The sequence below is a fragment of the Aulonocara sp. 'chitande type north' Nkhata Bay genome, unplaced genomic scaffold, assembly GCF_057382095.1.
Source record: "Aulonocara sp. 'chitande type north' Nkhata Bay isolate Kocher_YH1m ecotype deep benthic unplaced genomic scaffold, A_spYH_male_GT1.1 unmapped_scaffold_20, whole genome shotgun sequence".
In the NCBI taxonomy this organism is placed as follows: Eukaryota; Metazoa; Chordata; class Actinopteri; order Cichliformes; family Cichlidae; genus Aulonocara; species Aulonocara sp. 'chitande type north' Nkhata Bay.
The window spans coordinates 1,608,151-1,621,592 of NW_028234352.1; the positions used below are offsets into that span (position 1 = coordinate 1,608,151).

At 43.2% G+C, this 13,442-nt stretch overlaps 2 protein-coding genes across 3 annotated transcripts in view; one reads left to right on the plus strand and one right to left on the minus strand.

The window, feature by feature from the left end:
- Positions 1-13,442, plus strand: part of LOC147300676 (NACHT, LRR and PYD domains-containing protein 3-like) — a 292,597-nt gene that overhangs the window by 245,910 nt on the left and 33,245 nt on the right. The window lies entirely within an intron of this gene.
- LOC147300684 (uncharacterized) lies at positions 10,847-12,971 on the minus strand. Of its 2 annotated transcripts, XM_086284957.1 has the most exons (4): positions 12,647-12,971; positions 12,454-12,561; positions 12,203-12,376; positions 10,847-11,595 (listed from the first exon to the last, which is right to left on the minus strand). In XM_086284957.1, exons 2-4 carry the CDS (start codon positions 12,502-12,504, stop codon positions 10,963-10,965), a joined length of 858 nt encoding a protein of 285 aa, XP_086141083.1. In that variant the 5' UTR covers positions 12,505-12,561; positions 12,647-12,971; the 3' UTR covers positions 10,847-10,962. The 2 variants fall into 2 exon arrangements, with proteins under 2 accessions (XP_086141083.1, XP_086141082.1); XM_086284956.1 differs by having other exon boundaries at positions 12,454-12,971.

The following is a 13,442-nucleotide window of genomic DNA, read 5'->3' on the forward strand; positions in this document are numbered from 1 at the left end:
ATACCATAAATCAAGGATAAACTCTCCTAGGGAGTATGTGATTTATACCAAGGACACTCTGAGGAATGTATGCACTCCCTTCTACAGCTACACAGAGTTAATACAGACCTCTTTAGGATGAGACATTCTTTCAATCCACCAATGATTATATACTTCTAAGCATATATGAGTAAATATTTCTAAGCATAAATGACAATCAACAATACAAACCTATCAGCATATAATAGTGCCTCGCGAATAGGATTGGTCATGACGCGTCACGATGCCTTCACGGACACGCTCCGGTTGGAATTTAAGATTCCAATTTAGTTATAGACGCAGTTCTTTTTATTTTTATGTGGGTTACATCCTCCCCGCCTTAACCATGCACGTCCCGTCGCATGTTAAACGCTAGACAACGTGAACAGACGAAGGACGGCTAGCATTATGGCCCAATGCATCGGAAAGACTATGCAACATCGTTTGGACCACGGAAATCAGAGGATTACCACGAGTGAAATAGTGAAGTCGATCAGGTGGTGCTCTTTGTCGTTGTGAACGTCTTAGCCCGTCACTTATGTCAGTGTCCTGCTCAATAACACTAGACTCTTCAGGAGAATCTTCAACAGCAACGACAGGAATGTTGACAAGTATGTCTCCATTTCCAGGTAAGTTTTCAGGTAAGCCATTTCTGTTTTTAGCGTGACTTTCAACAAGTTCAAGTAGGATGTCTTCCACATCAGAGTCAGATTGCTCACCACCAGACTCCACTGCTGGAGGAAGAACACTGGACACAGAGGCTGGTTCTCCTTGCACTTCCACTTCAACTGAAGGATCCAAAATCAGTGGTCCTAGGCTCCCACCGTCAGATGAATCTGGAAATTGATTCAGTTTTTCCACAGTGAAGTGCAACGTTGGAGGATTAACATACAATGAAACCAAGCTTCCTGTGTCCTCATCCTCAACCAGAGGTTCTGTGAGGGAATTTAAATCCGGGTTCTGCTGCCGAGTTCTTGGTCTATGAGGAAGTGATTGCTCTGGTAATTCCAAGTTAATCTCACTGCCCGTGAGGAAGCCGCATGGAAGGAGGAGGTCGCGGTGAAGGGTCCGCATAGGTCCATTGCTGTTCTCAGGTTTTACCTTGTAGACCGGGAGGTCCCCAGCCCGATGGACAACCACATAAACTTCTTCCTCCCATTTATCTGAAAGTTTATGCTTCCCTCGAAGGCGGACATTCCTCACAAGCACACGATCACCTGGTTCCAATGCTGATGGTATCACACGGTTGTCAAAGCGTTTCTTATTTCGGTCGGCAGCCTTTGTAGCGTTACTGGAGGCAATACTGAAACTTTCCTCCAATCTCGATTTGAGTGACTTAATGTACTGTGAGTGACTCTTTTGCTTGGATTCCCGCAGTGGCAGATTGAACGCCAGGTCCACAGGTAGACGAGGTGTTCTACCGAACATGAGTTTGTAAGGAGTAAACCCTGTAACCTCGTTCCTGGTACAATTATAGGCGTGAACCAGCGGTTTCACATGCTCTTTCCACCTTGTTTTTTGTTTTGTCTCCAAGGTCCCCAACATTGCCAGCAACGTCCTGTTGAATCGCTCCACTGGATTTCCCCTCGGATGGTAAGGGGTTGTACGGCTCTTCTGAATGCCTGCAAACTCACACAATTCTTTTATTAGTCTTGACTCAAAATCTTGCCCTTGGTCGGTATGGATTCGCTCAGGAATGCCATAATAAATGATATAATTCTCCCATAGACACTTCACCACAGTTCTTGCCTTTTGATTGGGTGTTGGAATGGCAACAGCGAATTTAGTGAAATGGTCCGTCAGGACTAAGATATCACGAGTGCCACTAGTGTCAGGCTCAAGAGCAAGAAAATCCATACACAAAAGCTCAAGGGGTCGAGATGTTTTTATGCTGACAAGTGGAGCAGCTTTTTCCGGCAGGGCTTTTCGGCGCACACAGCGGCCACAAGTCTTAATCTTCTGCTCAACATCCTTTGCCATTTTGGGCCAGTAGAATCTCGTATGGACAAGGTCAAGTGTACGTTCAATCCCCATATGGCCCATATCCTCATGGAGGCTTTTCAGGACTGATGGTCGCAACTCCTCTGGAAGGACAAGCTGGTATGAAAGGTCTCCATTGTCCCGTCTCCTCCTGTACAGCACTCCATCCACCAGCTCCAACCTGGACCATTCTCTGAGCAGGAACGGAAGTTCAGGGAGCTCAGCTCTTGCTGTTGGTGGAACCCTCTCCCCCGTCTCAAGCTGGTGAATAAGCTCTCGAATGCAGGGATCTGAGTGTTGTTTCTCTTTGATGTTAAGAGTAGAAACGACAGGCAGCTGATGACAGTCCTCGGAACAGTAACTGTCAGGGATGGTATCCATTTGAACTGACAAAGACTCGACAAGTGTGAAGCCAACCTCACCGCAGTCACCCGGCCGTGTGGCTCTGACCAAATGACTTTGGCAGATTGCTCTCACAGTCTCTTCTGGGAGGACATCAGAATCAGCTGTGTGTTGAGAAATGAACTGACGAATGAGTTCATGGTCATTAGAAACTTCATCATTGGAGCAGGAGTAAGGTCGCCGCGAAAGCGCATCAGTGTCACAATTCTGTTTGCCAGCTCTGTACAGAAGTTTAAAAGAGTACGTTGACAATGCAGCCAACCAACGGTGTCCAGTAGCGTCCAGTTTAGCTGTTGTCAAAACGTAGGTCAGTGGATTACTGTCCGTCACCACTGTAAAATCTGCCCCGTACAGGTAATCTTGGAATTTCTCGGTCACACTCCACTTAAGGGCGAGGAATTCCAACTTGTGGGCTGCATAACGGCTCTCACTCTGCGACAATCCGCGGCTAGCATAAGCTATAACCCAGAGTTTCTCCTCTTGCTCTTGATACAACACAGCTCCAAGTCCGGTCACACTCGCATCGGTGTGCAGAATGTATGGGCGAGACGGGTCTGCAAACCCAAGGACCGGGGCAGTTGTAAGCTTCTCAATCAGGGTCTCAAATGCAACTTGACAGTTGGTATTCCACCTCTCACCGAAGGGTTGATTTGGCCCGTGTGTGGATGTCTTGCGAGCTTTCAGGGTCTTTGATCTTTGAACTGGAGAATATCCACGAGTCAGGTCATTGAGGGGTTTGGCAATGACGGAATAGTCTTTTATAAACCGGCGGTAATAACCAGCGAAACCCAGAAAAGACCTCAATTGTTTCAAAGTCTGTGGAACCGGCCATGTCTTGATGGTCTCTATCTTCTCAGGGTCTGTTTGAACTCCTTCCTCAGAGACAATATGACCCAAGTACTTTACAGACTTTTGGAAGAATCGACATTTCTCCGGTGCCAGTTTCAGCCCATATTCCTTCAACCGGTTCAGGACTCTCAGCAGCCTTCGTTCGTCTTCCTCAAGAGTGTCCGAATAGATGATTAAGTCATCCAGGAAAACGAGCACTTACTTTAGGTGCAGGTCCCCCATGCATCGCTCCATCATTCGCTGAAAGGTGCTTGGGGCGTTGGTAACACCTTGAGGCATTTGGTTAAACTCCCAGAACCCAAGAGGAGTCACAAAAGCAGTCTTTGCCTTGTCTTCCTCCTCCATCTGGATCTGGTAGCAACCGGACTTCAGGTCGAGTACTGAAAACCACTTAGAACCAGTGAGTGCTGAAAAGGATTCCTCCAAATTAGGTAAGGGGTATGCATCCTTGATAGTTTGAAGGTTTAGTTTCCGGTAGTCTATGCACAGCCGGACCTCACCGTTCTTCTTCCTGACCACCACGATAGGCGAAGCAAAAGGAGACGATGATTCCCTTATAATGCCGGCTTCCAGAAGCTCACGCAGGTGACGGCGGACAGCTTCGAAATCTTGTGGATGGATTGGCCGGGCACGTTGCTTGAGCGGTGTATTGTCATGGAGTGGAATATGATGTTTGACAGCTGATGTACATCCAAAATCCAAGTCATGATGCGAAAAGACCTCCGAGATGTCATTCAGCTTGCCTATGACTCGCGTCCTCCATTCAGGTGACAGTGGGGAATCACCAAAATCAAAATTCAGGCTGGTGATAGTGTTCCTGACTGGAAGATGGGTCACGCGGTGTTCAGACAAGATACAGTGGTAGGTTTCCAAATCCGCAATGACACTGTGAGGTGGAATGAAGGTATCTTGCTCCAACTCATTCGTAATAACCACAGGAACCTTGTATGGAGAAAGAACTGGGAAGTTGATGAGACAACTGCTGACGCACAAACCCCCAGGTAAGGTGGAAGCAGGATGCTGTAGGAGAACACTCTGGCTAAACAATGGGGTGGAAACTTTGGCAGAGCCCTGGATGACAATAGTGCGGCCGGCCGGAACACGCACTGGAGCTTTGCTTAGTAGCCTCACATTCCCAATGCTGCCATTCTCCTTCTGCTTGTGTGACAGCTGTAGTGTTTTCAACACCGCTCTGTACCCATGAGTGCTAGGCTGATAGCTCGGATGCTGGTTAAGATGCTGTTCATACAGGGGTTCCAGGGTGTTCATCCCAATTAGCACAGTAGCGGGGACGTCAGGGTGTACGTCCGGAACAACTAGAGCCAATGTTGTTACTTCATATTCTTCACCAACAAAATCTCTGGGGAACTTGACAGAAATCTCAATGTATCCAAGATATGGAATGGTTTGACCCGCAGCACCTTCCACCTGGAGAAGATCATGGAGTGGTTGAATTTGTTGTTCATGAAGATGATTGTTGTAAAAGGATACAGATATTGTAGTAACCTGTGATCCTGTATCAAGCAGGCATTTCTGTGGATGGCCTGCTAGGGTCACCTCTGTTGTGCATCTTGACCCAACTAACCCATGAGGTAGCATTGTGGTTGCCTTCAGACAAGTGTGTAGGTCTACACAGTGAACAATTTCCTCCTTGTTCCTTTCCTCCTTTGCGGGACAATGTGGGTCCTGCACAGTTCCTGTACGTCCCATTACAGGAACGGTATCTAGTTTAAATGTCCAGTTGATGAATTCCACTTCTGCCATTTTGGTTTCCTTTCACTGAACTGTTTGCGTTTTGTATTGACCAATGCGGGATTGGGTCTGTTCTCACACTGTGGTCTAATGTGTCCATCTTCCCCACACCTGAAACAGAAACCAGGCTTGGGGTTAGGTGATATATTCCCCTGTGTATCCGTTCTTTGCTTCTGGTGCTGCTTAGGAGCAGGAGTACAGAGCTGGTGAGACTGGGAGGCAGTTAAGGCGGCAAGTTGCTTTTGTATCTCCGCCATCTGCTGGGTGAGAGTGGACAACGCAGCACAGACCCCCTTTTCTTCTTCTACTGCGAACTGAGCTTGAGCTGCAACTCTGTGTCTTGGTGTTCCCAGATGTTGCTTCATCCTCAGAGTTTTGCTAGCTTCTCTGTCTTCTTCAGTTCTTAATAGGAGTAACAGTTCTGCAAAAGAAGGTGGGTTGGATTTTCTCTGCTTCAGCTGGAGCTCAGAGATAAGGTTACTATCCCAACATCCCCTACAGATTTGGCTGAGCAGGTGCCTGTTCACTTCACCCTGCTTGACCCCTCCCTGCTTAACAGCTAAACTCAGGGCCACCTGAAGTCGCTGTAGGTAGCCGGATGGCTTCTCACCCGAGTTCTGCAGCGTGTCCATGAACTTTGCATAAAGTTCTTCCCCGTCCTGTACAATTCCATAAGCAGAATCAAGATGTTGAATATAAGTCTCTGCTGGTAGGTCGGGGTTAAGGTGCTTGATTATGTCCGCTGCAGGTGGTAAAAGACTATCAAGGATGTGTCTGGATCTTCGCAGTTCTGAAATGGCTGGATCCTTTAAGATGAGATCCACTCCAGAGCGACATGTACAGTGTATATATATATATATATATATATATATATATATATATATATATATATATATATATATTTTTTTTTTTTTTTTACATACATAGTTTTTTGTTGCCTTATGGTTCCAAGTGCTGTCACCAATCTTTGCATTTTGTTATTATCTCATGACACTTGTTTAATCAGCTACCATCTCTCCTGTGGACTTTTTAATGTCTACAGTCTCAGACCAACACAGCCCTGCCCTTCCCATATTAGATTCTTGATGAATGTGTGTTGTTGTTATTCAGCCTGGTTCAATGTGCCCCTTTTTAACTTTGAGCACCCGCCCCTTTAAACCTCTCTGCACAGCCCTGCACTGAACTCACTATCTTCTCCCTCTAACAGCCTCCACATGTTCTCACTGTAATTTCCCCTCATGAATGAATTTATGCTGCACTAATGTGAATGTTTGCAGGGAAATCAAACGCATTTCACACGCAGTACTTGAGCTGACTTACCTTTGTTTGAATGACGACTTGTACGCGCTGACTCCACAGATAAGGTACGAAAATATATCAGGCTACGTCTTCAGGGTTTCTACTCCACGGCCGTATTTCATACGGGTCCACATTTCCACTGCACGCTATTTTCTGCAAGTACCGCCGCTTCGCCTCTGGACGCAATCGGTCTCTATACAGTCCGTTCTCTTTTGAGCTGCTTTTAAGCATCTTGTAATCGTCGTTCCAACACAGTGTGTTTGTTTTGATTCGTAGACCTCAAAAATGGTGTCGCGCTCCCACAATGCATTGCGGCGTGACGTCAACTCCAAAGCCCTATAGAACATGTTCTTTTTCATTGTCAAAATTATCAGGAATAAAGAATAAAACTGATTCAAAACCTGTGGAACCTGCCAAAAAACACTTTTTACTGCAAAGGATTTCTAGATGTGAAGGTTTTGTGGCTTTTTTCAGTTTCTAAAACAAACTCATTTGTACAGAAGGATATGAGGATGTATATGTCCGGTGGTGGGTTTTTTTCTTCTTGATTTAATGTATTCATTTAACTCTTCACTTAATCTTTCTTTATGTTTTTTTTTTTTGATTTGGCATGAGCGATTTCCGGTCCTCACTCCAAGCCAGTTGGTGGCGGTAATGCACCACATGTTCTATCACAGCTGCGTCCGAGAGGACAGGAAACGTCTGTATGCGTCTGCAAACCAGGTAACTACACTCAGCTGAGCCTCTCTGCTAGTCGTTATTAGTTGGAGGGTTTTGCGTCACTTTCTCTCGGCTTGATAAAGGGCTGTATAGAAATCTCTGGTACGTAACACGTAACGTCATTTTTAGGGAGCGTCGCAGAGAAGTGAGGCTGTTTCTTTGTTTTTGTCGAGTTTTGATTGAAGACATGTTTCCAGTCCGTTTTTTACTCGTTTGTTTTTTCATTAATAACTTTACATTATCACAGAGAACAAGAAGGCGCTTTGTTTGTCACATTCACCTTATGTCTGTGAAGGTTCTCAGTCATCCAGGTCATCGTAGTCAAAGGAGCTTGCAAAGAAAAGCGTCTGGAATTCTTTAAGTTGCTTGAAGACGTTTCACCTCTCATCCGAGAAGCTTCTTCAGTTCTAAGGTCAAATGGTGGAGAGTCCCAGATATAAACCTAGTGGGAGTGACCCCCCACAGAGGGACAAAAGGACCCCCTGATGATCCTCTAATCACCTGAGCCAAGGTGTGAAACTGGGTGTGGGCCCCAATCAGCCAGTTTCGGGTGAGTTCATTGTGAAACCTGGCCCCACCTTATCATGCGAATTCCTGAGGTCAGATGGCCCAGGATGTGAGTGGGCGTTAAGGCGTCTGGGAAGGGATCTCAAAACTGGATTATAGATGGCAGAGAGTTGGTGTCGTAAACCCCGCCTCTGTTCAAAGATGGTCGCTCACAGTGGACATAGATGCTTCTTTCACTCCTCTTTCAAACCATCTGTCCTCTCTGTCCAAAATGTGAACATTAGCATCCTCGAAAGAGTGTCCTTTATCCTTAAGATGCAGATGGACTGCTGAGTCTTGTCCTGTGGAGGTGGCTCTTCTATGTTGTGCCATGCGCTTGTGAAGTGGCAGCCACTTGGCAGCCACAGTGATAAATGGCTGAGATGGCTGCAGCTGTACGTGTGAGGTACCTACATGTTTCAAGATGAATTTGCAGAGATGTCATGTTTGGTGCTTACAGACATCACACTGCATTTTGTGATTTCGTAGCTATTGTTGTGATATTTCGGAGCTTCCCATGATCACCGTGACAGTCATTCATTTTAACATAACCTTTCTATTCCTTTCAGGGATCCTCATTTTTTTGGTGAGGAAGATCAGCAGCTGTGTCGACAGGCAACAGGTAACGGCATGCTTTTCTGTTAGTACTGTAGACCTTGGTCTGGTGCTCTTTTTTAGTTTAACACAGTATTTTCATTTGCCGAAGTGTAAAAAGCTTGTTCCAGGAGAAACAAACTTTAGTGAGTTCTGCAAAATGATTCCCACCATTGCACACTCTGTCAGCCTCCAGTGTGCCCTTTTTTTGTCCTTTAACTGAAGAAAGTCGGTAGTCAGAACATATGAGATAAGTGAGATCCTCATTTTGCCTGCTTATTTCAAGATACAACATTTTCACAAACTGCTGTAGGATAACCTTGCTATTTGTCTTTTCCAACACTTCTACATTCATCCATATTTCCTTGTCTGCTTCTTTCCAGGTGAAAAGTACCTGAAATGGGTGAAAGATTTTGTTTCCAAAAACAAAAGCATGTGCGTTCACCTGAAGAAGCCAAGTGGTGCTGACCTGTGGATAGAAGAGCTTGAGAACACCAAATACAACGGGGATGATGATGAAGTTAACGCCTGGGGAAAATTCTACCTTCCCGAGATTGTAAAAATGCAGGTTATTGGTGTGGTAAAGGGCACCTCATGTCCATGTGACGAGCTTGTGCTGATGACGTGTGAGGACAAAAAGCTGTACGGCTATGACGGAGAGGAGCTGCATCTGGTGGCTTCCAGTTTCCTGGAACTATGTGACAAAACGATAGAGTATCCAGCATCCAAGCGCTACTACAATGGAGAGGCCTTCAAAGATATGGTGAGAAGTTAGACTGCTAAGAATAAGACTGGGGATGCCTAGTGTTAGAGATCAATCACCTGAGCTTTTCTTTGTATTGTTGTGTGTTCTGTTTAGACTGAGGAGGACTGGAAAAAAGTTAAGATGAGTGATGTGGGGAGGAAACTGCAGGAAGAACATAAAAAGCTGGTAAATGAAACCCAGTCAGCGTTCGTCAGCCTAATATCATAGGTGGGTATTGGAGCTGAGTATCATCACTGATTTCTAGAACCTGTTCAATTCCAATTCACAAGGTCCCAATTAGATTCCATTTAATTCTTACTCAGAGAGTCAGAAACATTATAATTCTGATCATTTATCAGTACTGACACTTGTGAAACTTCATCAGAGGTGTGAGCATCACAGCAGATGCTTTTGTGACAAAGTAACTGAGGATAAAACACAAAACCATGAAGCAGATTTTCCTGGCCTAGCTTTTTACAGTAGATAACCTTAAAAATATTATTCTGCAGTAGAACAAAAGCAGACGAGAACCACGACTCAACAAATGTACATTGGCTGATGCTGCTGAAGTGATTCAGAGGTTTTAATAAGAGGTTTTAATAGAGACACAGCAGAGCATTTTGCAGTTTCACTTAATTTGAAAAAAATAAATAAAATTTGGTATTGAACAGCAGAAATGAGGCTGTCTTGTCGGAAGTCATTAAAAAAAAAACGGCTGTAAACAACGGTAGACTGCTTCATAACAAGCAAGCGAATAATGCCAAAAACAGAGATTTGAGATGGGAAACGGTGTTCTTAAAGTACACTGAGAGAGGCAGAGAGCTGTGCTGTGTTGTTTTTCTGTGTGTGTTTTAATGGTGGTGGAAGCAAACCAGCAAAAGTAAGAGGGAATTCATGACAATGTTTATGTCAAGCGAAATGTGTCTTCTTTTGCTGCTGGTTTGGTTAGAGAGAGACAAAACGTGCAGCTTCAGGATCTGAGCAGCTTTCAGCACCAACGGCATCACAGCTCAGACTTGGATTCAGGATTAAGCCCTTTATGTTTGACTGTAGTGATTGTAGCTCTGTCCTTGTTATTAATCGCTTTAGTCAAACACAGCTATTGTTTGCTGGGATGTGTATATCCTTGACAGTTTGTATCTCAGAGTTATCAAAGACACTGTGGATAATCATCAAGAGATTGTTGTTCTCTTAATAATGACCTATTTGATTGTTTGTTTTTTCTTCTTCTTACAGATTCTGGTATTTGGCCAAAAGAGAGCTTCACAATTCTTGGCTTCACCTGTGGTAGAAAAATGACTAAAGTTATGCAACACTCTCTAAAATTAAAGCTATGCAACGCTTTAACATGAATGGCGAAGGAGTGCATCTCTTTCACTGTCTCTTCCTGTCCTCTTCTCAGTCTTTGTTGTGGCACCTCTGCTATGTGTTATAGAAAGCACTTGGAATCATGTTCAATACAAAAACACCAAACTCGTGGGATTGCCCTAGCAAGCAGTTGGTAAAAACGAATTAAAACTGATATATATCAGCTTCACTTTCTAGCTGCAAAAGCACGTTTCTGCAAAAGCATGCAGTTTCCTGTCAGCACTTTTTGGCACAGAGTGTACTCAGAGTTAGGCCTTTCTTATATAAAGCAATATAATCAGCATATAAACATTTAAGATGATAAATTTAAAGCTCAACAGTAACTGCTATAAATATTATAACTACACATGTAGTGCTTTTGCTTAAGTAAATTATAGTTGGGATCATAATAAGAAAACATGTGTTTTTATTTTCTGTGTACCCTGGGTACAGACCAGTATAAATATGGGATTCTTCCCAATAAATGCTGTCTGATAATGCTTCATATTGCATTAAACACTAGATATGTAAGCAAACAAACAAAAACCCATAGAAGCCAGTTTTAATTATTAAATGTGACAATTACATGGAGATGGAAAGTAAACGTGCTTATACACGTCTCTGTGATTACAGAAAATCCACACAGATGCTGTCAGAGCAGAGAATCTTTGATTTATCAGAATGATGAATGCAAATGATTTCATGAAATCTCACTCTTGTTCTGGGTTGTAAAATTCACCTGTCCAGTTAAACCGAATCCTTTGCAACACGGTTCTAAGAACCCTACCAACCTCATCCTCAGCTCTCTGCCTGTTGTCCTTTTCAGCTGAGTATTCATCCACATGTGTTTCAACTTCTCTCTCATTTTCAAGCAAATTGCTCAGGCTCTCAGCTTCAGCACAGTTACCATATGGCCACTCTCTGAGGTCTTCTGTGTTCAAGCCAAACAAATTCTTACATGATCTGCAAGGCTTCATTCTGGCACCATCACGGAGACAAAAAGCCTCACACCTGATATTTCCAGGTACTTCAATTGTTCCATCAAAGTAATCTTTCTGGACTGTGTTTGGATAATAGGTCATCACCGCACCAGATACATATTTATGCCATTTGCTAAGACAGGAGGCAGCAATCATAATTTTCCCAGCGTTAGGACCTTTGGTGGACATGGAGACTCCGCAGTACCTTTCTGATTTGTTGGTTTGGGATTTTTGAGAAATGCAGATGGTGGACGAGACGAAAGCTGTTTTTTTATTATTCTCTTCTAAGTCCAAGTCTGTGAGGAGATCTTGCAGACTCTGCTTTATTTGCTCTTCATTCTCTGAGTTATTTTGCAGGACGATCTGAAAACAGTTACAGATCTGGTCAAAGTGTTGCACCTGATTATATAGTTGTTTTTCATAGAAAGTTGATCAACATGTTTGTTTCGCTGCTTGACTTGTTTAACTATGCAGGACCATTGGATGCTTTTGATTTAGACATTTTAAGATAGGGGGTGAAACAAGTCACAAAAATCTATTTAATTTTAAATCAATAAGCAAAAATCCATCTTTGTTCTCACTAATTTATAATTAAATTTGCTAATTGACCTTTTTTTTTCTATTTTGCTATGCCGGGCTGTCAAAACACGCTGAATTTAGAGTCTTTGAGCTGACTTAACAGATCCAGCAGCTACACAGTGACAGCATCATATACGCCTTGAAGACTGTAAGCATCTCCAATAATGAGTCTGTTAGACATTATTTAGAACTAACAAATTCTGAAGCAAGTCTCCAGCTCTCCTGCAGTCTCTGTGTTTGGTGGAGAAGTATAGCTAGAAGCATATGTTGAAGTATAAGGTACAGTATGGATTTTCTTTGGATTTCTCAGTAAAAAAGCACTTTGCATTATACTTTCCTAAAAACTGGAAGTTTGTCAGATTGACTGAAAATGTGAGAAGAGTTATCTTACCATGTCGAGCACACAGGAGAAGGGACTTCGCCTGGGAAGCTGAGTCGAATACAACTTTAAAGGCCTGGGATATCTTCTCATTAAAGAACCCAAAACAAAAGGATTAGGGAAGATTTCTTCTGGAGAAAAGGGGATGTTGTTGATTTTGCCCAGAAACAACATGCTGTGAAGGATCTGTTGAGTGAAAACATATTTGCTTATTGTTAGTAGTGATAAACAGGACTGTCTTAAAAGTGTCAAAGGTAACACACCTCATCCACCAAGTGTTGACTTCCCGGAGTCATGTAAGAGCCCCGAACCATCCTCTTGGTAATCTTGTAGGCATTAGTTTTGAACCTCCTTTGAGAAATTGTTGTCTTCTAAAATGATAATGATCGAGCAGTTAGGGATTTAAAAACACAGGAGATCTGATAACTTTGGCTACAGCAGAGTCTGCAGACATACCTATTTTGCTCTTGGTCGGCCTATTTTAAACATGAGAGAAAACATAGTTAGTGAAATGTTGATAACATACAATGACTATCATTGGTGGCTGAAAAGATGCCAGGTAACAAGTGAAAAGCTGCTACTTACCATCGCCACAGTCTAAGAATGAAACAGGAAACACTGAGCGAGTTGCCTCCATCTTAAAGCTGTTGATCATGTGATTTAAAGGAAAGCCACACCCAGCTCTTTCCTGGAATTTTACTCGACTGTAGAAAACTGCTCCATTTGCCCCGCCCACCCATGATCTTTAATATCTACCAAAAACAACCTTTTGGTTGTCAGTAACCAGTCGATCGTTTTCGCGATTAAAAAATGACTTTGTGCGGCGGCGTTCCCACCACGAGCAGAACTCCGGCTCAAAAACCGCTGTTTTGATTTATTATTTAATTGTGGGCATTTATGTTGTGTGTTGTGTTAATTATTTTGTTCCATTTCCCCTTTCCTCCATTTATTCAATATATTTTTGGTACAAGATATTGCAGTCTTTGGTCTCATCATTCACACCATCTAGGCTCCATAAAGAACTATTTCTTCTGCGCGTCAGTCAGTAAACTCATCCATTGAAATAAACTAGTCCTTAAATAACTTTGAGTTACACAGTGGCAAATGTAATAGAGAAAGACACAGGGCCACCTGAAATCTGTCGTCCTATCTGATTCAAAACCAACATGTAGGAGAATCTGGAATCTTTGATTTTGAGTTAAAAATAAAATATGGGTAAAATGCAGAAATGTTTTTACTAACATGTACTAAC

Bases quoted from the DNA above. Each gene is read 5' to 3' on its own strand.
- LOC147300684 (XM_086284957.1), bottom strand. From the start codon at position 12,504: ATGGTTCGGGGCTCTTACATGACTCCGGGAAGTCAACACTTGGTGGAT. The intron at 12,377-12,453 runs GTGTGTTACCTT...TTCACTCAACAG, and splicing joins GTCAACACTTGGTGGATGAG to ATCCTTCACAGCATGTTGTT. The intron at 11,596-12,202 runs GTAAGATAACTC...AACTGTTTTCAG, and splicing joins TCTCCTGTGTGCTCGACATG to ATCGTCCTGCAAAATAACTC.